This window comes from Lontra canadensis, unplaced genomic scaffold, assembly GCF_010015895.1.
Source record: "Lontra canadensis isolate GAN:19392208 unplaced genomic scaffold, GSC_riverotter_1.0 scaffold64, whole genome shotgun sequence".
Lineage (NCBI taxonomy): Eukaryota > Metazoa > Chordata > Mammalia > Carnivora > Mustelidae > Lontra > Lontra canadensis.
In genome coordinates, this window is record NW_022631058.1 from 8672243 (window position 1) to 8694819 (window position 22577).

The 22577-nt window shown below is 43.1% G+C and overlaps 2 protein-coding genes across 4 annotated transcripts in view; one reads left to right on the forward strand and one right to left on the reverse strand.

Moving 5' to 3' along the window:
- Positions 1–20343, reverse strand: part of PTPN21 (protein tyrosine phosphatase non-receptor type 21) — a 78699-nt gene extending 58356 nt beyond the window's left edge. Inside the window, exons 1-2 of one of the 3 annotated variants that reach the window (XM_032878584.1) lie at positions 20120–20343; positions 15605–15988 (exon numbers count right to left, since the gene is read on the reverse strand). In XM_032878584.1, coding sequence (XP_032734475.1) covers positions 15605–15784 — 180 coding nt within the window. In that variant the 5' untranslated portion in view covers positions 15785–15988; positions 20120–20343. Of the gene's footprint in view, positions 1–15604; positions 15989–16748; positions 16877–20119 lie in introns of those variants that run through there. The other 2 variants (XM_032878585.1, XM_032878583.1) reach the window with 2 other exon arrangements.
- LOC116879904 (translation initiation factor IF-2-like) lies at positions 19938–21912 on the forward strand. The gene is made up of 4 exons (XM_032878504.1): positions 19938–20213; positions 20303–20467; positions 21657–21734; positions 21865–21912. Exons 1-4 carry the CDS (start codon positions 19938–19940, stop codon positions 21910–21912), a joined length of 567 nt encoding a protein of 188 aa, XP_032734395.1.
- The last annotated feature ends 665 nt before the right edge of the window (positions 21913–22577 follow it).

The following is a 22577-nucleotide window of genomic DNA, read 5'->3' on the forward strand; positions in this document are numbered from 1 at the left end:
CACTACCTTAAAAAAAAAAATAAAATGCACAACAGTTCCATTGTTCTTTTTTTTTTAAGATATTTTTTATTTATTTGACAGAGAGAGAGAGAGAGATGTCACACATAGTCAGAGAGGCAGGCAGAGAGAGAGAGGAGGAGGCAGGCTCCCTGCTGAGCAGAGAGTCCAATGCCGGCTCGATCCCAGGACCCTGGGATCATGACCTAAGCTGAAGGCAGAGGCTTAACCCACTGGGCCACCCAGGTGCCCCAGTTCCACTGTTCTTAAATTAGTATTACCATGAAAGACCTGAAAATTATAAAATCAAGAATATTGCTCTTGTGGTTAAAATCCTAAATAGATACACATGAATATGAATATGAAACTCCCAGGCTTCTTAAAAACTCTACTTGTTTTCTTCATTAATCAAAGTTCAAAACTCATGCCTTCATCATACATGAAATAACTATTTTTTCCACATATTTTACAAGGTGATTTTCCAGTTACAGCAAATACTTCTTCCATTTACACAAATGCTCCAAGAGCAAAACAGTTTCCTTTTTTGGCTTAGAAAGTGATTTTTTCCCTTTTTTATTTATAAGGTTCCCCTTAACAAAGGCCACACTTAAGGATTTAATGGATTTCCTTTTAAATTATGTTCTTCATTGAGGACCAAGACACAGAGAATACCTAACTAAGTAAAGGTATATAACTCATAAATATACACTCTATATTTTTAAATTGCTTAAATACCATCATGCCAGTTACATTTTATTCTGAGAAGTGCTATTTAATATGCATGAAGTAAGATACTTTTGTTATTGTAGAAGAGAACAATCTGGCTATAAATATGTATGTGGTATTAAGGATAATGGAGTTTCCTCTATTCATTATCCCATATCCAATTATTTTACACTCAAGAAATATAAAAGTCTCAATGAAAAAATAGACAATAAAGATAATCATGACCTGCAGAAGAGGAATTAAAATGGAGTAAGAATTTACAGTGCTCACGATTCACAAATAGTAGAGTGGAAACGTTTGGGTGGTGTGAGATGCTTTGAACAGGTGGAACCACACCTGCATGCACAGTGGCTAAATCACAGCGACTCAGCTCCATCAGAGAATGCAGCAAGCATGGCGACAGACCCACTGCTTCTTCCACTTTTTCTTGTTTCCATGCAGATTCAGACTCTAAAAGCCCCCGTCCCCGCCCCAGTTCCAATAACAGCAGTGCAACCAGCTACTGCTTTGGAAAATCTCTCAGCAGAGAATTCTCCTGGGGTCCATTTCATCAGCCTGATACTGGCAGCTCTGCCAGGGAACAGGTTCACGGAAGGCTCACTATCAAACAGCTCTGCCCTCAGGACTTCAGGCATTCCCCATGGTGTCTCGCTGGCCTAATTATAAGATGTGTATTTGTTCTCAGGCTTATCTTTCTGTGCCTGATGTAACTTCAAAAACATATTTTCAGCAAAAGAGTAAATTGTAGTAATTAAAATAAATGATAACAAATATCTCAAGACAGTCTCCATCAGATTTGGGAGGCTGCACTGTGCCAAGCTGTCCTTAGAAGCACGAACTCCATGGCAGGCCACCTGTCACTTGCCCAGTTACAGGCTGGGAAGAAAGCTGCTGATCAAAGAGGAGCCAGAAGAGCTACTCCAGTTGTGGTTTCTGCCCTGGAAGCATGAGCAAAGTTACTTAACACCTGTGTTACCATTTGGAAAGTGGAGAGGAGTGTAATAATGCCTCCCTCAAAGGATTGCTGAGGACCAAAATAAGCAAAAAATATTCAAAGCACTTAAAAAATGTTTCACACAAAATAAGGGCTCAAGTAATATTAGCTCCTCTTACCACAGTTTGCAAGTTCCCTTAAACAGTAGAAAATTTCATATTACATCTTCTTTAGTATAGGAAATTCTATACTTAATATTTCCTTCACTAACTAGGTTTTGTTTTTGGTAACTTTTCTTGTTCTTTTTCTTCCTTTCCTTTTAAAATGAATTATTAGATGGGATGTCTGGGTGGGTCAGTCAGTTAAGCGACTGCCTTTGGCTCAGGTCATGATCCCATAGTCCTGGGATCAATTCCCACATCGGGCTTGTTGCTCAGTGGGGAGTCTGCTTCTCCCTCTGCCTGCCTCTCCCCTTGCTTGTGTGCTCTCTCTCTCCATCTCTGACAAATAAATAAATAAAATCTTTTTTAAAATTAAAAAAAAAATAATTAGAAACAATTTTTTAAAAATTTAAAATAAATTATTTCCTTTTAAAATAAGTTATTAGAGGGGCGCCTGGGTGGTTCAGTGGGTTAAGCCTCTGCCTTCGGCTCAGGTCATGATATCAGGGTCCTGGGATGGTGTCCCATGTCAGGCTCTCTGTTCATCGGGGAGCCTGCTTCCTCCTCTCTCTCTGCCTGCCTTTTTGCCTACTTGTGATCTTTCTCTGTCAAATAAATAAATAAAATCTTTTTTTAAATAAATAAATAAATAAATAAAATAAGTTATTAGAAAATACCAACACTTCAGTCTCCTGGGTAGCTAGCTCAGTCAGTTAAGCCTCTGCCTTTGGCCCAAGTCACAATTTCGGGGTCTTACAATCCAGCCCAAAATCAGCTCCCTGCTCAATGGAGAGACTTCTTCTCCCTCTCCCTCTGCTACTCCCTCTGCCACTCTCCCTGCTTATGCTCTCTCACTCTCGCTCTCTCTCAAATAAAATAAATAGAGCGCCTGGGTGGTTCAGTCGGTTAAGCAACTGCCTTCAGCTCAGGTCATGATCTTGGGAGTCCCAGAATGGAGTCCCACATTGGGCTCCCTGCTCAGCAGGGAGTCTGCTTCTCCCTCCGACCTTCCCCCCTCATGTGTGCACTCTCTCTCTCTCTCTCTCTCATTCTCTCTTGAATAAATAAAATCTTAAAAATAAAATAAAATCTTTAAAAAAGAAAGAAAATGCCAACACGGATTGCTTTTCTTTAGGAAAATGACAATGGCTTAATGGAAAAGTAGTGCAATGTTGATGGAAAAATGCTAAACCAGGGGCGGAAGACCTGAACTCTAGTTGGGACTGTCACTGCTAGTTGCCCCAGCCAGAGACTAAGACTAAGAGTAGTGTACAGTGAAGTCTGCATTCTAGTAGTGGGTGACGTATTATACAAATATTGTATAATTTTAGATGTAGTCTTCATTATTAAACAGGATTCATTTTTCTTTATGTTATCATAGTGTAATACAGAATTTGTGTGTTCTTTTCCTTACATTGCCATTCAAACATAAATCTAACTTCAAAACAGGTACCAGTCATTAAATTAAAAACAAGTCAAATATGTATCTGATTAAGTATTATCTGTAAGTGTAAAACAGGGGTGAATGATAATTAAGGTTATTTTCTAGATGATTCATACCAAACTCTGGGAGGAAAAGAAAGAATATTATAATGGATATCTTAACTCTCAGAGTTGCCAGTTAATAAATGTCCTCATCAGGACCTCCCCCCTTGGTCTGGATGCTGTCCATCTTTGGCCCACTCCATCTCTGAGATGGTGGGAGAAGGAAGGAAGTCCATTATACTCAGGGATAAAGTAAACATAGGTAAAGCATCTAGTACAGTGCCTGGCATCTAGTCAGTACCCAGTAAACAGCTATCATTCTTACTATTAATGTGTTACCATCTCACACATGGAAGAAACAAAATCCAGAGACATAAAGTTGGTTTGCTTGGTTCACACAGGTAGTGTGCAGGGATTTGAACCCAAGTTCATGTGGCACCAAAAGTCCACCTTGTTGCCCACATAACCTGGCTTTGCCAACTACAATTGAATCTAATGGTACAAAGTTCAATTGGCTGAAAATTCACTTGACATCAAAATGAATTTGTCAAATCAAAGTCTAAGCCAGCTTCACAACTGTAACACAACTGAACAAAGGCAAATTGTTTTTATATTCACAAAGAAAATGAGCTGCTACCAACCAGCATTAAATCCTTGTACACTTTCTTAGCCTGCTCAGTTAAAGCTCATTCAAAATTATGTAATTATGCTGTCCTAGTTATAAGTCTAACCCCTACATGATCATTTTAGTGATCTCACCAGGGCAATCTACTACAGAAAGGTACACAAACCCTGCATGGAAAAGTTATGCCTAATACATGTTGCTACTTCTCATATACGATTTGTGACATACATCGTTTCTTCTAGTGAAATTAGCGTCTTAGGCTAAGTCATGAGAATTTAAATTACCTCTGGATATTCTGTCAGTCCATTAAAAAATAAATATAAGTGACATTTATTTATGAACAAACTGTGGAGAACCAAACAGGAAAATATTTGCTAAACCAACATACTGTTAAGAAAGTGATATGAGGAGTGCCTGGGTGGTTCAGTTGGTTAAGCGTCTGACTCTTGACCTCGGCTCAAGTCTTGATCTCAGGGTCAGGAGTTCAAGACCTGCACTGAATTCCACGCTGGGCATGGAGTTACTTTAAAAAAAAAAAAAAGAAAAAAAAAGTGATATGAACAAAGGACTTCTTAATAGAGAAAAAAAAACCCACAACTCAAGGTGTGTTTCTGATAAGAAGAATGAAATACAGGGCTCAACGAATGACCAGTGAATTTGGCTAATGCATAAGTAGAAGTATGAGTCATCCATTCGTTCAATGAAAAACTGTCACACACCTATTACTTAGGCACAAAGGTACTATCTGGTAAGGAAGACGGGTGTGGATCTACCATAAGAGGTATAAGGAAGGCATTCCCACTCACAACCTCCTCCTTTTCCTCCTTGAAAGGAGATTTTCCCTCAAGAGTAAGGTGTCCCTGGAGTGCCTGGCTGGCTCAGTTGGTGGAGCATGCAACTCTTGATCATGGGGTTGTAAGTTCAAGCCCCATGTTAGGTGTAGAGATTACCTAAAAATAAAATCTTAAAAAGAAAAAAAAAAGGAGTAAGATGTCCCAATGAGGAAACAAATACCTCAAATGTCCTTTCCTGAGATTTGAAGATAAAGACCATTCAAAAAGGACATTTGTGGGTACAAGTGGAGAGAAGTATATTTAAGAGGCAAATTATTCTCCCTCAAAATACGAAGGTTTTGAATTGTTCACAAATGTTCTATTCTTCCAGCACCTTCATCTGGAGAAGGAAAGATCAGAGAAGAAAGGTCCTGTTAAGCTGAGAGCAGGGGAAAGACTGCTTCATCTATGAGTGGCTTCTAGGCCCACAGCTTGGCTCATAAATGAACTGGCAGAGAGGGTATCCATGAACCACCTGAAACTGTAAGCAAAACTCTGTATTTTTGTCAGATTCTAAAGGGGTCCATGACCACTATAACTTTAAAAGTCAAAGTTCAAGCATTAGTCTGACAGATACAAACTCAAATTCTGACTCTTTTACTTATTAGCAGAACAAATCATCCAATTTTTCAGAACTTCTGTTTCTACATTTTAAAATGGGAAGGTGGGGCGCCTGGGTGGCTCAGTGGTTAAGCCTCTGCCTTCGGCTCAGGTCATGGTCTCAGGGTCCTGGGATCGAGTCCCAAGTTGGGCTCTCTGCTCAGCAGGAAGCCTGCTTCCCTTCCTCTCTCTCTCTGCCTGCCTCTCTGCCTACTTGTGATCTCTGTCAAATAAATAAATAAAATCTTTAAAAAAATAAAATAAAATAAAATAAAATAAAATGGGAAGGTAATGCCTAATTCCACATGAGGATTAAATGCGATAAGGCATATTAAGCTTCCAGCACAATAATGTTTTTCCATCCAGAAGGAGAGCAGCAGAAAGCCACTAAAACTTTCGATATTATAAGGAATGAAATCTGAAACTTTATACATCAAAGGCAATGACAGAACTTAGTGAGAGCTCCCAAAACACCATCAGTTCCTTAGGTCCACCATTTTGTAATTCAACTCACAAACCTCTGCACATGAGTAAATTTATGCTTAATTCCACATGGTGATGAGACTACGTGAATGTGGCAGACTCGAGGAACTCTCTAACATCTCTGAAGTGAAAAATCCAATACTGGGAGAAAAACATCACAGACTATCAGCCCTTAAATTTATTAGAAATAAAGTGATAGTTGGATAATACTCCACTTTAAGTTTAAACAGGTTTCTAAATTCCATAATAACTTGTGTGATGCTACTTGTGTTAAAATAGATAACATTTACATGTTTGTATTAATAATTCCTCCACTTGGGCGCCTGGGTGGCTCAGTGGTTAAAGCCTCTGCCTTCGGCTCAGGTCATGATCTCAGGGTCTTGGGATCGAGTCCTGCGTTGGGCTCTCTGCTCAACAGGGAGCCTGCCTCCTCCTCCTGTCTCTCTCTGCCTGCCTCTCTGCCTACTTGTGATCTGTCAAAAATAAATAAATAAAAAATAATTCCTCCACTTATATAGTTGGGCTTTTTCTTAACTTTATTTCTTTCTTTTTTTTTTTTTTTTTTTAGTAATCTCTACACCCAACATGGGGCTCAAACCCATGACCCCAAGATCAAGAGTCACATCTTCTTCCAATTGAGCCAGCCAGGCACCCTTATATTAGACCCCTTTCATCAGGTCTTAAATATCTAGACCAGATGAAAAAAGTAACAGAAAATCTGGAGCACCTGAGTAGCTCAGTCTGTTAAGGAACAGACTCCTGAGTTTGGCCTGGGTCATGATCTCAGGGTTGTGAGACTGAGCCCATGTGTTGGGCTCCACACTCAGTGGAGAGTCTGCTTGACATTCTCTTTCTCCCTCTGCCCCTCTTTGCTTCTGCTCACTAACTCACGTTCTCTTTAAAATAAATAAATCTTTAAAAAAAGTAACAGAAAACCTAAAAATCAAAAAAAATCCTTGCTCATTTTTTTAAAAAGATTTCATTTATTTATTTGACACAGAGAGACATCACAAGTAGGCAGAGAGGCAGGCGGAGAGAAAGAGAGGGGGAAGCAGGCTCCCCGCTGAGCATAGAGCCAGATGCAGGACTCGATCCCAGGACCCTGAGATCACGACCCAAGCTGAAGGCAGTGGCTTAACCAGTTGAGCCACCCAGGCGCCCCAATCCTTGCTCATTTTAATCAGTTTTGGATTTTGGAAAGCTTTCTTTATCTAGGTGGAGAGGCCAATCTGAAATTTACATTTGCTTCAGATGGTCCAACAGATCTAACCAAAGATATTTACTGATACTTATCTACACATCAATTTTATCTGATTTATAACCTATATACCTGAATAAATAAATATTCAGCCCAAAAGGCTGAAAAGTTTGCAGGTATTATACTTTTTCACCTTATACATACTCCAGTTTATTTTTAGAGACCGACTGAAAACAGCTAGTGCAAAAGGAAATACGCATGAAATTCTTGAGGTCTACTCAGATAACAGTCAAGATAAGGTCAGTGGATATTTGGAATACCTAAGACACTAATTTAAAATAAAACACTCTGATGGCCAAGAACACTTTCTAAAGTTGTGCTTTAGAGTAATGGTTTGCATTATATACTTGATCCCTCTCTATACCAACAAGTCCCTTGGCCAAAAAGTTTCCCCACCAGCCAGAAAACATTACAGGAACTATCTATTCAAAAGAAGTTAACACTCCCTTCATATAGCAATCTTACCTCAGGGAGTCCCTAAAACCTGATCATTTTCTAAGTGTTTCAGAAGAAACCACAAAGTGAAAAAGAAAGAAAATTCTCAAGAAAAAGGTACTTTTCTACCTATGTTTAAAGCTTTGTAAATGTTCAACTCTCTGCAGCAAATAAAATCATACAACAAATAAAGGCTGACTTCACTGAGTGGCTGCCTATGCTTATCAATGTAAATTCAAAACAAGAACCTTAGTTTTTAAACTAAGTAGACATTTATTCAGCAACAACGTACTGTAAGGTACAAGGCACTATTACAGACACAGGTGATGAAACAGTCCTACTCTGATAGAGCTTACATTCTAAAGAATAAAAACTTGACATATGTGTGATACAATTCAAATACAATTAAAAATTTTTTTCTGAACATCTGTGATAAACCACCACAGAACAACCGAATATTAAAGCCTAATTATAATCTTAAAATGAGAGGCCACAGGAAAAACTTGTAAATTTTGCTTGATTTTCTACCAAATGACTTAGTATTGATCTCAACTTTGAAACTAGTTATGAGGGTGCCTGGGTGGCTCAGTGGGTTAAGTCTCTGCCTTCAGCTCAGGTGTTGATCTCAGGGTCCTGGGATTGAGCCCTGCATCTGACTCTCTGCTCAGCGGGGAGTCTGCTCTCCCACCCCTCTCTCTGCCTGCCTCTGCCTACTTGTGTGATCTCTCTCCCTCTGTCAAATAAATAAATAAATGAAATCTTTAAAAAAAAAAAAAAAAAGATAAAACTGTAGTTATGTATGTGAACTACCTATGCAGCCAGTGAGAATCCCCCTTTCCCTATACACACACACAAAACTCAGAAGTAGCCAGAGTGTTATAAAACTAACACATAATGTATCACAGCAAAAACATGAAAAGTCATCCTCAGAAGAATTTTAGAAGAGGCTCCTGCCTGGCTCAGTAGGTAGACCATGTGAGTCTTGATCGTGGGGTCATGAGTTCAAGCCCCATTTTGGGGATAGGGATTACCTAATAAATACAAGTTTGTGTTTTTGTTTTAAAAGCCTCTAGACTTGGGGCACCTGGCTGGTTCAGTCCTAGGGTATGTGACTCTTGATCTCAAGTCCTCAGGTTGAGCTCCATGTTGGGCAGAGAGATTACTTTAGAAAAAAAAAAAAAAAAGCCCAGGGTGTTTTAAGTTCCATTTCCTAACTGGACATTTAAAATCTTAAAAAACAAAAAACAAAAAACCACCAACCACATGTGAATTAAGCTGAATAAAGACTTTATGATAAAGGAAGTTACCCTGTACAAGAAATAATAATTTGCAATGAATCTAATTAAGACCCATGACAACATGACAAAAATATGATTATCAAATGTAATACAAGATTTAAAAAGAATGCTTAGGGAAAAAATAAGAATGCTTAGGGACACGTGGGTGGCTCAGCTGGTTAAGCATCTGACTCTTGATCTCAGTGTTTTGAGTTCAAACCCTGCATTGGTCTCCACGCCCCGCATGGAGCTTACTTAAAAAAAAAATAAAAATAATGGGGCACCTGAGTGGCTCAGTTGTTAAGCGTCTGCCTTCGGCTCAGGTCATGATTCCAGGGTCCTGGGATCAAGCCCCACATCAGACTCCATGGTTGGCAGAAAGTCTGCTTCTCCCTCTCCCTCTCCTCCTGCTTATGTTCCCTCTCTCGCTGTGTCTCTCTCTGTCAAATAAAATCTTAAAAAAAAAAATATATATATATATATAAATAAACAGAGTCCTTCAGAAAGACATACCCTAGAGAAAAAAAATAAACCTTAATACAAAATTTCATAAATCTTGTTTTGTTTGTTTCTAATCATAGGCTGACAAGAAGTGGGAAGAAATAGGCTAATAGAGAGGTAAAAACCTACTGAAGTTCTGTTGTTTTTAAGGGGGAGGGCACTGAGGCAGTGACCCCGTACAAATCAGTATCAAGTGGCATGAAAAAGACGTTCAAATATGATGCTAAATTACAATGGTACACTAAAATTTTAACTGTTTAGTAACATGAAAAGTGCTATTACCAATAGACACTATACTTGTTTTTACTCTAAGAACATTTTATGAATAAACACTGCTTTTTCCATTTACTAAGAGAACACAAGATATTTACAAAAGAATCAATCTGAAGAGAAGCTGGTCAGTTACCACAACATGGAAATGGGAGTCACGAATTACAGCAACAGGAATGAACTCACCCTTTCTGAGTCTCTCACATGCCAAGTCCTCTACTAAATGTTTTTCATGTAATACTGAATCCTCACAGCCACTACCAGGTAGGTACCTCTATTACTATTATCCCCAGTCCACAGATGAAAAACAGTGGACCTGAAAAATTCAATTCCAAATGTAATTGAACAAAATCACTTTTAAAAAATGTTTTTATTGGGACACCTGGGTGGCTCAGTTGGTTAAGCAACTGCCCTCGGCTCAGGTGATGATTCTGGAGTCCCGGGATCAGACTGAGGCCTGCGTTGGTCTCCCAGCTCAGCAGGGAGTCTGCTTCTCCTTCCGACTCTCCCCCACCGCCCATGCTCTCACTCTTTCTCTCTCTCTCCAGTAAATAAAATCTTTGGGAGGAAAAAAAATGTTTTTATTGTAAAAGTTCCTTTTTCAGTCTCATGTTGGTTTTTTGCAGATAAAAAATCTCTACCTATGTGAACTGTTATAAATGAAGGAGAGATGGGCATAAAGTGGACAGGATGGTTGATTTATGAATTATGTGGTGATGCTGTGTATTACTTGGGCTGGATCACATAGCTAATTGGTCACATAACTGATAAATGGCAGCACTGGGGTCCAAACTCAAGTTCTTCTGTTTCAACTTACAAACGTCTTAACCACTCTATTAAAGATTCTTCTCAAGACGCAAATACAAGCAGTACGCAACTAAGGACTGCCCAGAAAGGATACCCACACTCAAAGGAACTTGTCTGGTCCCGGAGGCAACACCCTTCCCCTTAAGAAGAGAAGGAAGGTTTTCAGGGCAGCTTCACTCTCTGGTTCCATGCTCACCAAGCAACTTCTAGTCAGCTCTGGCTCCCATGTGGCCTGCCTACAGGGAGAACATGGCCTGGCCAGGGAACACATATACTTGGGGTCCTTGGTGGTTCCATATCTCACGGCAAATTACTAAATGGCATCCTGCTTTTATATATCCTTCTCAGTCAGCTGGGGTAGCACAGGTCTTACTCCCAAAGACAATAGGTTTTTGTTTTTTGCGTGTTTTTTTTAAGATTATTTATTTACTTATTTATTTTTCTTTTTAAAAGATTTTATTTGACAGAGAGAGAGTAGGCAGAGAGGCAGGCAGAGAGAGAGGAGGAAGCAGGCTCCCTGCTAAGCAGAGAGCCCGATGTAGGGCTCGATCCCAGGACCCGACCCCACCCAGGCGCCCCAAGATTATTTATTTATTTATTTGACAGAGAGAGCGAGCGAGCATGTGTGTGCAAGGGTAGGCAGAGTGGCAGGGAGAGGGAGAAGCAGGCAGCCTGATGCAGGGATCAATCTGACCTGAACCAAAGGCAGACAAGGGCAGACAGTTAACCAACTGAGCCACCCAGACTTCCCTACGGGACAGGTTTTTAAGCTGAAGCACCTGACTCTAAACTGTGTTGATTACATCAAGGTGACCCTGCCCAGTTGACACCCTCTGGTCTCACCACCTCCATCAAAGCTCTGTAACATATACCTTCCAAACTGGAGAGAAAATTTTCTAATTCTCCTTAAATTCTACAAAGGTTTTCACAACCTCTCTTGAAAATGTGTCATGAAACTCAGAATGAATAATATGCAGAGAATTTCAACAGCTCTGAGGCTGTTGCTATAATGAACAGCAATATTTTCCTTTGGGGGTAATGTTCCTTCATTTTTGAAAGTTACTCTTCACCACTCAACTATGGTGAATTTAGAAAAAGTTCATATAGGCACACCTGGGTGCCTCATTTGGTTAAGCATCAGCCTTTGGCTCAGGTCATAATCTCAGGGTCCTGGGATCAAGTCCTGCATCAGGCTCCCTGCTCAGCAGGGAGCCTGCTTCTCCCTCTCCCTCAGCTGCTCCCCCTGTTTGTGAGCTCTCACTTGCACTCTGTCTCTCAAATAAATAAAGTCTTGAAAAAAAAAGTTCATCTAAGTTAACTAAATTGGAAATAAGTACATTAACCAGTTTGTAGCTTCTTAATGTATTATAAAACATCTTAGACATTCAAAAAAAATATGAAGACTAACAAACATACACTCACACAAACAGCTTAAGAAATAAAATACTAGGGATATAATACTAGCTAAAGCCTCTCGGCACTGCTGTGATGGGTTACGTATAGCCTTTATAATTTTTATTACAGAAGTAAAATAGGATTCGATTAAGCCAATAAAGACTTTTTCTCCCCCAACTGAAATGTGGGCAAGTAGCAGAGCCTATCGGCCAAATTTACATACTATGATGATTCTGAGTCTGACTGATGAGAGAAGAGTGCAAGATAACAACACACCAACAGCTCTTGGTATGAATCTCGTATGTGTGGCCACAAAGGCAGACCAGGTGTCACCCTGACTCAGAGATGTTCTGAACCATCATTGGGTCGTTCGGTTAGATTAGGCCTGGGGCTTGAGCCATCTGTTTATATGCGACACAGTAGAGCTTCTAGAGCTTTACAAGGAAGATCTGCTATAGACACTAACTTCCTAACCATGACTGTCATTAAATACTGGAAATGTTGGGATAATCTGTCCAAGGGCAAGACACTTCCCACAGTTCACGCCTATCCCGTCTCAAAGCACTCTACTCTTTGGTTAAAAATCAGTCTCATGGGGCACCTGGGGGGCTCACTGGGTTGAGCCTCTGCCTCCGGCTCAGGTCATGATCTCAGGGTTCTAGGATCGAGCCCCAGACTTCCACATCTGGCTCTCTGTTCAGTAGGGAGCCTGCTTTCCCCCCTCTCTCTCTGCCTGCTGCTCTGCCTACTTGTGATCTCTCCCTCTCTGTCAAATAAATAAATAAATAAAATCTTAAAAAAAAAAAAAATCAGTCTCATTAGATACCCACAGCTTTATGAAGGTGCTTGTTCCTGGGGACGGTAACCTCGAACAAGCAATGATAACTTCTCTGGGTTTTTTTTGTTTTTTTTTTAAAGATTTTATTTATTTATTTGACAAGCAGAGATCATAAGTAGGCAGAGAGGCAAGGCGGGGGGTGGTGGGGGGTGGAAGCAGGCTCTCTGCTGAGCAGAGAGCCCGATGCAGGGCTTGATCCCAGGACCCTGGGATCATGACCTGAGCCGAAGGCAGAGGCTTTAACCCACTAAGCCACCTAGGCGCCCCACTTCTCTGGACTTTTTGACTAACAGAGAAGGAAAGCAATGCCTGTGGGTTCAGTCCAGCCTGTATTTATTGAGCACATTCCAGGCCTGGTACCCTGGGTACAAAAATAAATTAACCACAGTTCCTCAAGGAGTTGATTCTGCAGTGGCTTTATGCAGACCTGGTATGTGAAGAAAGAAGAAATGAAAAGGAAAAAAGAACGAATATTTTAAAAAAGGAAAAATGGGTGATGGAAGCAGAACAAGCAGGGCTGGTCACTGAGGCTGGCTCTCCTGGTTTACTTTCTCCTTGGTGCTCCATTCCAGCTCCTTCCTAAGGCTCGGCCTCCTCTATTCAAATCCAGGGGTCTGCTACGTCTTCTTTCTCTCTCCTAGACAGCCTCATGCCTTCTCCCAGCTTTGATGAACTGACCTAGGCTGATGATTCCCAAATCCTTCCCCCCAGCTGAGCTCCAAGCCCACACAGGCCTCTGCCTGCTCAACATCTCCAAAAGGCATCTCTGTGCACTTCCAGAACTGATCTCACCACACAACTCTCCCTACCCCTTCAAACCTACTCTTCCTTTTATGCTTCCTCTCTGAGTTACAGGCTCTACCATTTACTGGAAACCTGAGTATCAGCTTGGACCCTCTGGCTAGTGCTTCTCCACACTCGGCAGGTAGGTCCTAAATTCCTGCAGATTCCAGCCACTTCTCTCCATCCCCATCCAGAACCAAGGGACTACCATTTACAGCACAACAACTACTCCTTTCTACTCATTCTCCAGAAGACCTACTCTTCACAAAAACAATCACACCAAACCCCTGTTTAAAATCCTTCACTAATGGGGCACCTGGCTGGCTCAGTCAGAGAAGCATGAAACTCTTCACCTTGGAGTCATGTGTTCAAGCCCCACGTCAGGTGTAGAGATTACTTAAAAATAAATAAGATAAAATAAAATCCTTCACTAACTTCCCTACTACTTTCAGGACAAACCCCAAACCTGGCATTATGTGGCCCTGTTCTCAGCCTTTCCTCTCCCACCTAAAGCTCCAGGTAGATCGCGGGCCTCACGCCTGCAGCTCCTTTATCAGAACAGCCTTTTCCACTCTTGGACAAGTCTACCCTGCACCATCCCTTTTCCCTCTGCTATCTGTCCCTATTGTCTATGGCACCCTCTACTTTCCCTATTGTAGCATAAATCAGCCTGTTTCCTTACTGGTGTCAACACTAGCATAAGCTCCTCCTACATATGTCCTTGGCACTTAACAGGTCTTTAATATCAAATAATCAAATGATTCTGAATAGTCACCAGGGGTACAGTTTATCTATTCCTAACTTTCTATGAACTACAATAATGGGACTTCCAGTTAGGAATACAACGTAGGCATTTACGGGGAATAACCAGTTCCTCCATCTTTCTCTTACCCCAGAGTCAAGCAGCCAAAGACAGGAAGGGTCCTAACATTTAATTAGAGCCCTTTTCTTCACAGGCCTTATATAGCATTTTAAATTTGAGACATTATATGGGTCCTTGAGGATTCTACAACTTCCTACAGATGAGATTAGGGGTTTTTCCAGGGCAAACCTCCCTATGATAACTATAACAGACTGTTCTTAGAAGCTTTGGCTTTGGGGCACCTAGCTGGTTCAGAAAGAAGAGCATGGGACTCTTGATCTTAGGGTTGTGGTTTCAAGCTTCACACTGGGTACAAAGACTACTAAAATAATACATAATCTTAAAAAAAAAAAAAAAGGTGTTGGTTTTACATGCACTTTAAATCACACAACCACTCTTGAGTATCAGGCACCACTGTTATCCCCATGATTCAGATGAGGAAACTGAAGCCCAGAGAGTCACATAACTCATCCAAGGTTCAACAACCAGTTGGTGAGGAAACCAGAATTCAAACTCAGACAATAAATCTTTACAATCTTGGCTTGCTGGCCTGTGCAAAAGTCAATGAATGTTGAATGAATAACTGGAATCAGTAAACTGTACTAGATCAGGATGACACATTTGGGATTATATTAGAAAAGGAAAACTTGGGGGGCACCTGGGTGGCTCAGTTGGTTAGGTGTGTGTCTACAGCTCAGGTCACGATCTCAGAGTCCTAGGATCAAGCCTGAGATCAGGCTCCCCACTGGAGTCTGTTTCTCCCTCTCCCTCTGCCCCTTCCCTCTGCTCATGTTTCTCTCTCTTTCAAATAAATAAATAAAAATCTTTTAAAAAAAAAGGAATGTGGACAATCCTGAATGCATTACTATTTGATTTGGGATTATAGTTTAAGGGAACAAATATAAGCACTTCCAAAACTCAAGCACTATTAGGGATCTTAAGGGGCACACCCAAAGAAAGACCCTTTGCTCTGGATTCCTTCTTCACAGAGAGAGGGGCTTGCAGACTCAGACATCACTGCCAGGGACCTACTTGGAAAACATAGAGCCAGCATGCACTAAAATGTCTGGGAAGGGGCGCCTGGGTGGCTCAGTGGGTTAAGCCTCTGCATTCGGCTCAGGTCATGATCCCAGGGTCCTGGGATTAAGCCCCACATCCGGCTTTCTGCTCAGCAGGGAGCCTGCTTCCTCCTCTCTCTCTGCTGGCCTCTCTGCCTACTTGTGATCTCTCTGTCAAATAAATAAATAAATAAATAAAGTCTTTAAAAAAAAATGGGAAGGAAGAAGGCACGAAGGCAGGCTAGAGAAGCCTGCAGCCTTTTGAGGGGGGCTCACCTCCCGCAGCTCCAGTCTTTGGGCCACAGCTTCCAGGCTCTCCTGGCCAGTGCTCTCCACAGAGAGCGTGAACTCCACAAACTCGTTATTGAGCAGCTGGATCCGGGCAACCAGGCAGCTCTTGCTGGACACCGTGTAGCGCCGGGTGCGTTTTAGTTTCAATCCAAACGGCAGTGGCATCTTCTTGTCCCTTGGAGCGTGGCGGAGAGGTCAAGAGGGAAAAGCACCGCCACCCGTGTGGCGGTGGCGACGGCGGGAGAAACTGATCCTGTCCCGACGGGAGGAGTACGGTACAGTCTCCGGCTGCTCACCCAGCAGCGGCTGCCGCCATCAAACAGCAACGGACTCCCCAAAGGACGGGTGAAGGGAGCATCCACGCCAGTGCTGCGGAAAAGAGGAACACCAGTTACAGGGGCAATAGCAACTTCCGAAAGGAGTTTTTATTTTTACTCCACCCCCCCCCCCCCCGCCGCCTCTGAGTTTTTAAAAATAAAAATCAGGAAAGAGGTACCCAAAGACTAAGCTCTCCCTCTCTCCTGGAAAAAGAAGGCAGGAACAGGATCTGGGAGGTAGTGAGGAAGTTTATCATGGCACTGCCTTAGCCCCTGGGTCAGACTCCACCCCTCCTTGAACCCTACAAATAGCGATCACCACCTACGGCCATCTTCGGGATTAAACCGGACAGGACAGAGGCTGGCACTACCCAACCGCCAAATTTAGTAGGTAGCATTAGTGCTTCGACGTTGAAGTTTTGTTTTTTACAGTGAACTTTTTGGCTCCCTAAGACGCCAACTGTCGGGGTTCTTTAGCCCTTAAGGGCGATAACTGCAAAACACCTCGAGAAGCGCTCGGTAAAAGTCCAAACCCCATTAGACCCATGAACCCTGAACCCAAAGGGGAGGAATCATCCCCGGTAACATATGGCAGCTGTGGGGTTCAAGCGAGGTGAAACGCTTAACAAGCATGTGTAGGGCCGTTTCTGCTTTATAAACATTAACGTCACCAAATTGATGGGTTGATTAACAAATCATAAAGACCCTACAAGTGCTTGTTACCCGATTACCCCCAAAAGCAGGGAAATTCTGAAAAGGGTGGCCCCGGCTTTCCAACGGGTGGGGACGCCTAAGAGGCAGTGGGCCTTCACCTACGGAGGGCCGCGGCCCAGAGGCCGAGGCAGGCGAAGACTTAAACGCCATTCTGGATTAACAAGGGGCGGACCGGGCTCAGCAAGCCCATGAACCAAGGGAACAGCAGAGAACTCGGGCTCCGACTCCCCCCGCGTCCTCCCGACCGAAAAGCCCGCGGCGTTGCCAGGCCAACGCGCAGCCTCAGATATCCCGGAACTCTCGTTCGTTAGCCGCGGCATTTCCGGACGGACGCTCTAGCGAAGGACTGGCCCCCCGCTGCCCCCCGCTGCCCCCGGAGGGAATGTTTAAAGAACCCAGCTTAAGACCTACGGGAGGTGGAGGGGTCTGGGCGGGGTCCGTTTGGCTCCCTGTTTGGAACCTCAGGACCCCCTCCCCACCCCCCCGCCCAGGCGTGATTTACAACGTTTTTAAACACACGTGTTGATGGTAACTCCTGGGCTGGAGCAAACTGAGCGTGAGCGGCGGCTGGAGGTTTTTACACTGGGTGTAACGAGTCAACAAAATCCCGGGAGGGTTCCCACCCATTGGGGTTTTTTTCGGTTTTGCTTTTTCTGAATAGAGGCTGCCCCAGAAGACGAATCGTTCAGCGAGGCTCGGCGGAGGCTGACTACCCTGAACGTGGGCGGGGAACCGCGGGGAGGGGCCAGGTCTGCCCCCAGCCCTCTCGTCTGGGAGACCCAGAACCCAGGCCTCGAAAGAAGCGGCTTTCTCAGCCTCACGCGGGGATGGGCTGAGCTGGGAAATGAATCCCGGGTGCCTCGTTCCCAGTCCTCCGCTCTTTTCCGCTCTTCTGACTGCGTCTCGGTTTCAGAGATGATGGGTCACACAGGGCTGGAGTAGGCAGAGCTAGAGAATTGCGTGTAGCCATCTCACTAGGCTTTGCCAAAGTTAACATTTTGTAACTCCATTCCACAAAAGTGTATTTGCGTCTCTGAGTACAAGGCAGCGTAGTAGTGGGCAGTGCGAGAAATCTAAGACGAACCCTAAGCCGTCGCTGTCCTTAAGGAGATTACATGCATACTATAATTACATACACGGCTGTTATCTCTAGTAAGGACCGCACCACGGTTTTCTCTGTTTCTGTGTTCCTTGCTTTTGTTGTTTGTGTTTTGGTTTTTTGCTTTTGGAGTTCTGGTTATGCCCAGATAGCCAGAAAAGTAAAAGTTAAAAACAAGGACCAGAGGAAGAAGGCCAAAGGAAAAAAACTAGGACTACTTAAAGCGCTGTTTTAAACAGCATTTTTGCTGAGTACCTTCTATAAGTAAAAGCATAAAGGAGGTAATATAAATATTTTTAAAAGATACGGTCTCCACCTGCAGTTTTCAATGCTCTTTGCTATGTCAGTTTATAAATTAGTTGAGGCAAAATGAAAAAAAAAAAATCAAGAAATGAGAACTTTAGGGTGCCTGGGTGGCTCACTGAGTTAAGCCTCTGCCTTCAGCTCAGGTCATGATCCCACGATGTGGGATCGAGCCCCATACCAGGCTCTGCTCATCAGGGAGCCCTCCTGCCTCTCTGCCTACTTGTGATCTCTGTCAAATAAATAAATAAATAAAATCTTTAAAAAACAAAAGAAATGAGAACTTTAATAAGCTTTTGACTAGAAAATTGTCTAATAAGCTATCAGGGTTTGTATAACACAAAAGTTAAAAGATTATATAACATACCACACCTCATATTCTATTAAATACCTTTCATGAGATGAGGTGGTGGATTTCAATTTTACATACAAATTATGGTAACAAAATTAGTGTGACGAAGAGACAAGATACTGCATTTCTGCAGAGGAAAGATGAGTAATTGTATTAAGTGTTCAGGTATGGTAGACTCTTCATTACAAAGATACACCGATGCCTTGAAGGCAGTAAGTATTATACTATATAACTTAATTATTAACTTAAGCTGTGATTAAGCAAATGCAGAGTAAAACTTTCAGTTGTTCCTGAGATTTGAAATGTTTTACTGCATCAGAGATAAAGAAAAGCCAATGTTTTTCTCTTTACTTAGGTAGATTTTATAATGTAATAGAAAAAGTTGGGGTGTGAATGTGGGTGTGAATATCAGGGTGCATTTCCCCCCCAAGATCTGTCCACTAGAACAGCTTGCTTTTTGCTTATTTATATAAAACCTACTGTGTTAAAATAATACTGTTTAATAATTCAGAAAATTTATCAATGATTTATACCTTTTAATTTTCTGTTATGTAGTTTTCACTATCAAATCATGCCAAAATTATTAATGTTCAAATGGAGTAGAAATAGAAGTTGCTTTTTAGGGGGTCTGTTTCAGGTATAAAATAATATGGAATAATTTGAAAGCTCTGAAATTATAACTTGTCTACTAAACAGGTAATTCATAATTCGCTTTTGAAGGAAAAAACTACCAAATACTTTCTCTACAAAAACCATTCTGTTATGTAATAAGAGATACATGTTAAATTCTGTTCCACTTTTCAAAAGGTAGTCTGAGACACTTGTTAATTCATTTTAATGTTTTCACATCCCCTTTCAAAAGTTTCTCAAATACACTGTAGCTCTGAATCCTGTCATTTCCCTCCTTACTGCCAAGATCCTCCCCCACTTGTAATCTTGCCAGTGATAGTTTAAAATAATCAGAGTATATGACATCTTTAGAGTAATATATAGATCTATAGTATCAAATATATTTCTCACGGACAATATGCGTAGATACTCAAGAATAAAATACCCTAGAAACAAGACAGACAACTACTGTCAGTAAAATTGTCATATCCCAAAGTTAAAAAAAAAAAAATCTGTCAGCAACTCATTAGACATACAGCAGTTGTCAGAGCACACGGAGTGTTTTGAGTGTGTTTGCGAGTATACGCTATTATTATAAGGCTTTCTCAGCAAAAAAGAAAAGACGTGCACGCCAAGAGCGGCCAATCTAATCAGGATTTGCAGAAATCACAAGTCGGAATTTGCAGACCCAAGAATTCTTTTTTCCAGAGTAAACACCCTTTACTCCAAACCAAGTCATCACCAAAAAATCCTTCCCTACTTGCCTTCTCGCCAAAGTTATCTGCCCAATTTCGCATTTAATATACCGAGAGGCACAAATATGCCTAAGACTGTTAAACCCCTGATCCAGAATTAAGCCGCAACAATCAGCCAAGGAGTTCAGAACAGAAGTTCAAGACCCCCTTTAGAAAGGACCTCAACTAGATGACGGAGAACCTGGAAAGGAAGACTTTTCTCTTTGTTACGCTCCTGCCACGGGTCTGGAAGCCGGGACCCATCCTCCGGGACTCCAGGGCTGGCCGACGCGCTCCGGGGTCCCCGCGGGCTGACACACCCCACCGCTCGGCCCCAGCGCCCGCCCGCCGGCCGGGGCCCCACGCCCTCACCTGCTCCCGCTCCCGCATCCTCGGGGCCGCGCGCCCCGCTCAGCGGCCCGCCTCCCGGGGTCCCGCCGCGCGGCAGCCAGAGCCGCGCCCGCACGCCAGCCCGCGCCGCGACGCGCTCATGGGGCTCGCGCGCCTCACTTCCTGTCTCCAAAACCTCGGCCCGCAGACCATTCCCCTGGGCAGAGTCCGGCGGCGGTGGCGGTGACGGGAAAGGCCTGGAGGTGGGACCGGCCGGGAGCGCCGCACAAAGAAACCGGGCGGGGGCCGGAGCGACAGGAGGACAGACGGACGGACCGACGAACAGACAGGCACCGGACGCGGGGCCGGAGCAGCGGAGCGGCCGGGGCCGTGCGTCCCTCCCCCTGGGCCGGGCGGGCAGGCGGGCGGATCCGGGGAGGCGGCGGCGGCCCGTGACCTCAGAGAGTTGGAATGCGGGCGGCGGGGCGCGGGGGAGGTGCGGACAGCTGCGCCCGGCCGCCGGGGAGGGGGCGCGCCGCTGCTTTTTTTAATCATATGACCACTTATTTTAAGAGTTTCCAAATAAAGCAAGGCTTTTAATAAAAATGAGGGGAGGGGGATATTATTTCGGTTCCAGGTAAAGGGTCGGTGAACTGCTATTATTGCTGGAGTTATTCCTTTACTCTTGTACCTTTCTGAAAACAATTCGAATATTCTATTTCTTCCATACTTACATCTAAAGATACACCCCGTAACAAAGAAAAACACTCTTAAGTGCTGGGTGGGAAAGTCCCCTTCCCCCCCCCCAAAAGGCTGATCTGCCTCAAATAATCTCTCGGTCTCTGTATGTGTATGCATATGCAGTACAGAGTAGAGCTATTAAAGATGGGGACTCCGTGGTCAAGTTGTCTAGGTTCGAATCTCAGCGCCAACAATTTCTAGCTGGGTAAACGCGCTAACCTCTCTGTGCCTGCTTCCTCTTTTCTAAAGGGAATATAGTAATAATCACTGTCTAGTAACTGTAAAATATATGTGAAGTGTTTCATTTAACTCTAGACCCCATTAGCAGTGTTTATTATTACACGATACTGTATTTGTTTTTTTAAAGATTTTATTTATTTGACACAGAGAGAGAGATCACAAGTAGACAGAGGCAGGCGGGGCGGCGGGGGGGGGGGGGGGAGCAGGCTCCCCGCCAAGCAGAGAGCCCGATGTGGGGCTCGATCCCAGGACCCTGAGATCATGACCTGAGCCGAAGATAGAGGCTTTAACCAACTGAGCCACCCACGATACTGTATTTTTAAGCTGCATTGTTATTACTGAATTATTACTGAATTGCAGCAGCACTCAGGGGGAAGAATGAAACTGTGTGACCCTAACAGCATCACAATAGGGTTGTTCGATCCCTGGGATGTGGTTTGAGTGTTTGGAGCAGGGAAGCTTTTATTTGGCAAATTTTATTTTAAATGATTTTTTAAAAATACCGTTTCTGGAAAGCTTTTTGGTGTTAGATTTTTATTTAACTCTCTCATTTTCATCAACAGTTAGCAGCCACTGACTGAGCAGTTACTCTACCTAGGTCATGGTCCCTGCACACAGAGGACTTCTGGTCAACCGGAAGATGCACTCACCTACACACCACACAGGCGTCCCACAGGTATGAGTGCTCTGGGAGAACGAAGCCCGCAAAGATTCAAGGCAGGTGATGGAGCTAAAAGCAAGTAAGATCACATGTGTTTCTGATAGAAAAATTAAATTAATTCTGTTTGTAATTGATATTTCAACAGGACACCAAGAAGGGTCAAGTTGTGTGTGAGGAAAGAAAAGAGACATGAAAATGAGTCCCTGTTCTGGTCTCCTGGGCTAGAAAAATTGAAATGATTGAGACCCTTCTCCCTTTCTCATCTCCAGCCTACCATCAAGGCCTGGGATTTCCTCCTTTGCAAGGTTTCTTTCCTCTCTGCCTCCTACCCCCTTCCCGCAATTCTAAACCAAACCTTCATCATTTTACATCCGGATTATTGCAACAAGGGTGGTCTTGCATCTGGTTTCTCAGTTCTCTCTCCTTTACATGCAAATACCAAGCTTATGTCTCTCTCTGTCTCTGTCTATCACTCCCAATGGACCCCCAAGGCTAGCTTTTCTGCCTGTCCTTTAGGGCTTTTCTAAGCTGCTCTAGCCTCTCTGGCCATCCGCAATTCCTCTCTTCCCCTTGAATGCCCCAGTCAAGCTATTTCTCCTGGCCCATGGCCCTCCCTGCACCCCCCCCACTTCATTTGTCTTAGTCTTTCCCTGTTCTTCAAGTGTCAATTCAAGGCTCTCTGCTTTCAAGACAGCTTCCTAGCCACCCCATCCCACAGTGATCTCCATACTTGGCAAGAGCTTTAAAAACTATTTCATGCAGGCTTCTTTTATATCTCCTAGAATTCCTAGGACAACTACTGGCAGAGAGTAGGCACTAAATAAAAATGTGTTAATTGAATCGGGAAGAATATAAAAG

Bases quoted from the DNA above. Each gene is read 5' to 3' on its own strand.
- LOC116879904 (XM_032878504.1), top strand. From the start codon at position 19,938: ATGACGGAGAACCTGGAAAGGAAGACTTTTCTCTTTGTTACGCTCCTG. The intron at 20,214-20,302 runs GCCAGCCCGCGC...TCCCCTGGGCAG, and splicing joins AGCCAGAGCCGCGCCCGCAC to AGTCCGGCGGCGGTGGCGGT. The intron at 21,735-21,864 runs GTATGAGTGCTC...ATATTTCAACAG, and splicing joins ACCACACAGGCGTCCCACAG to GACACCAAGAAGGGTCAAGT.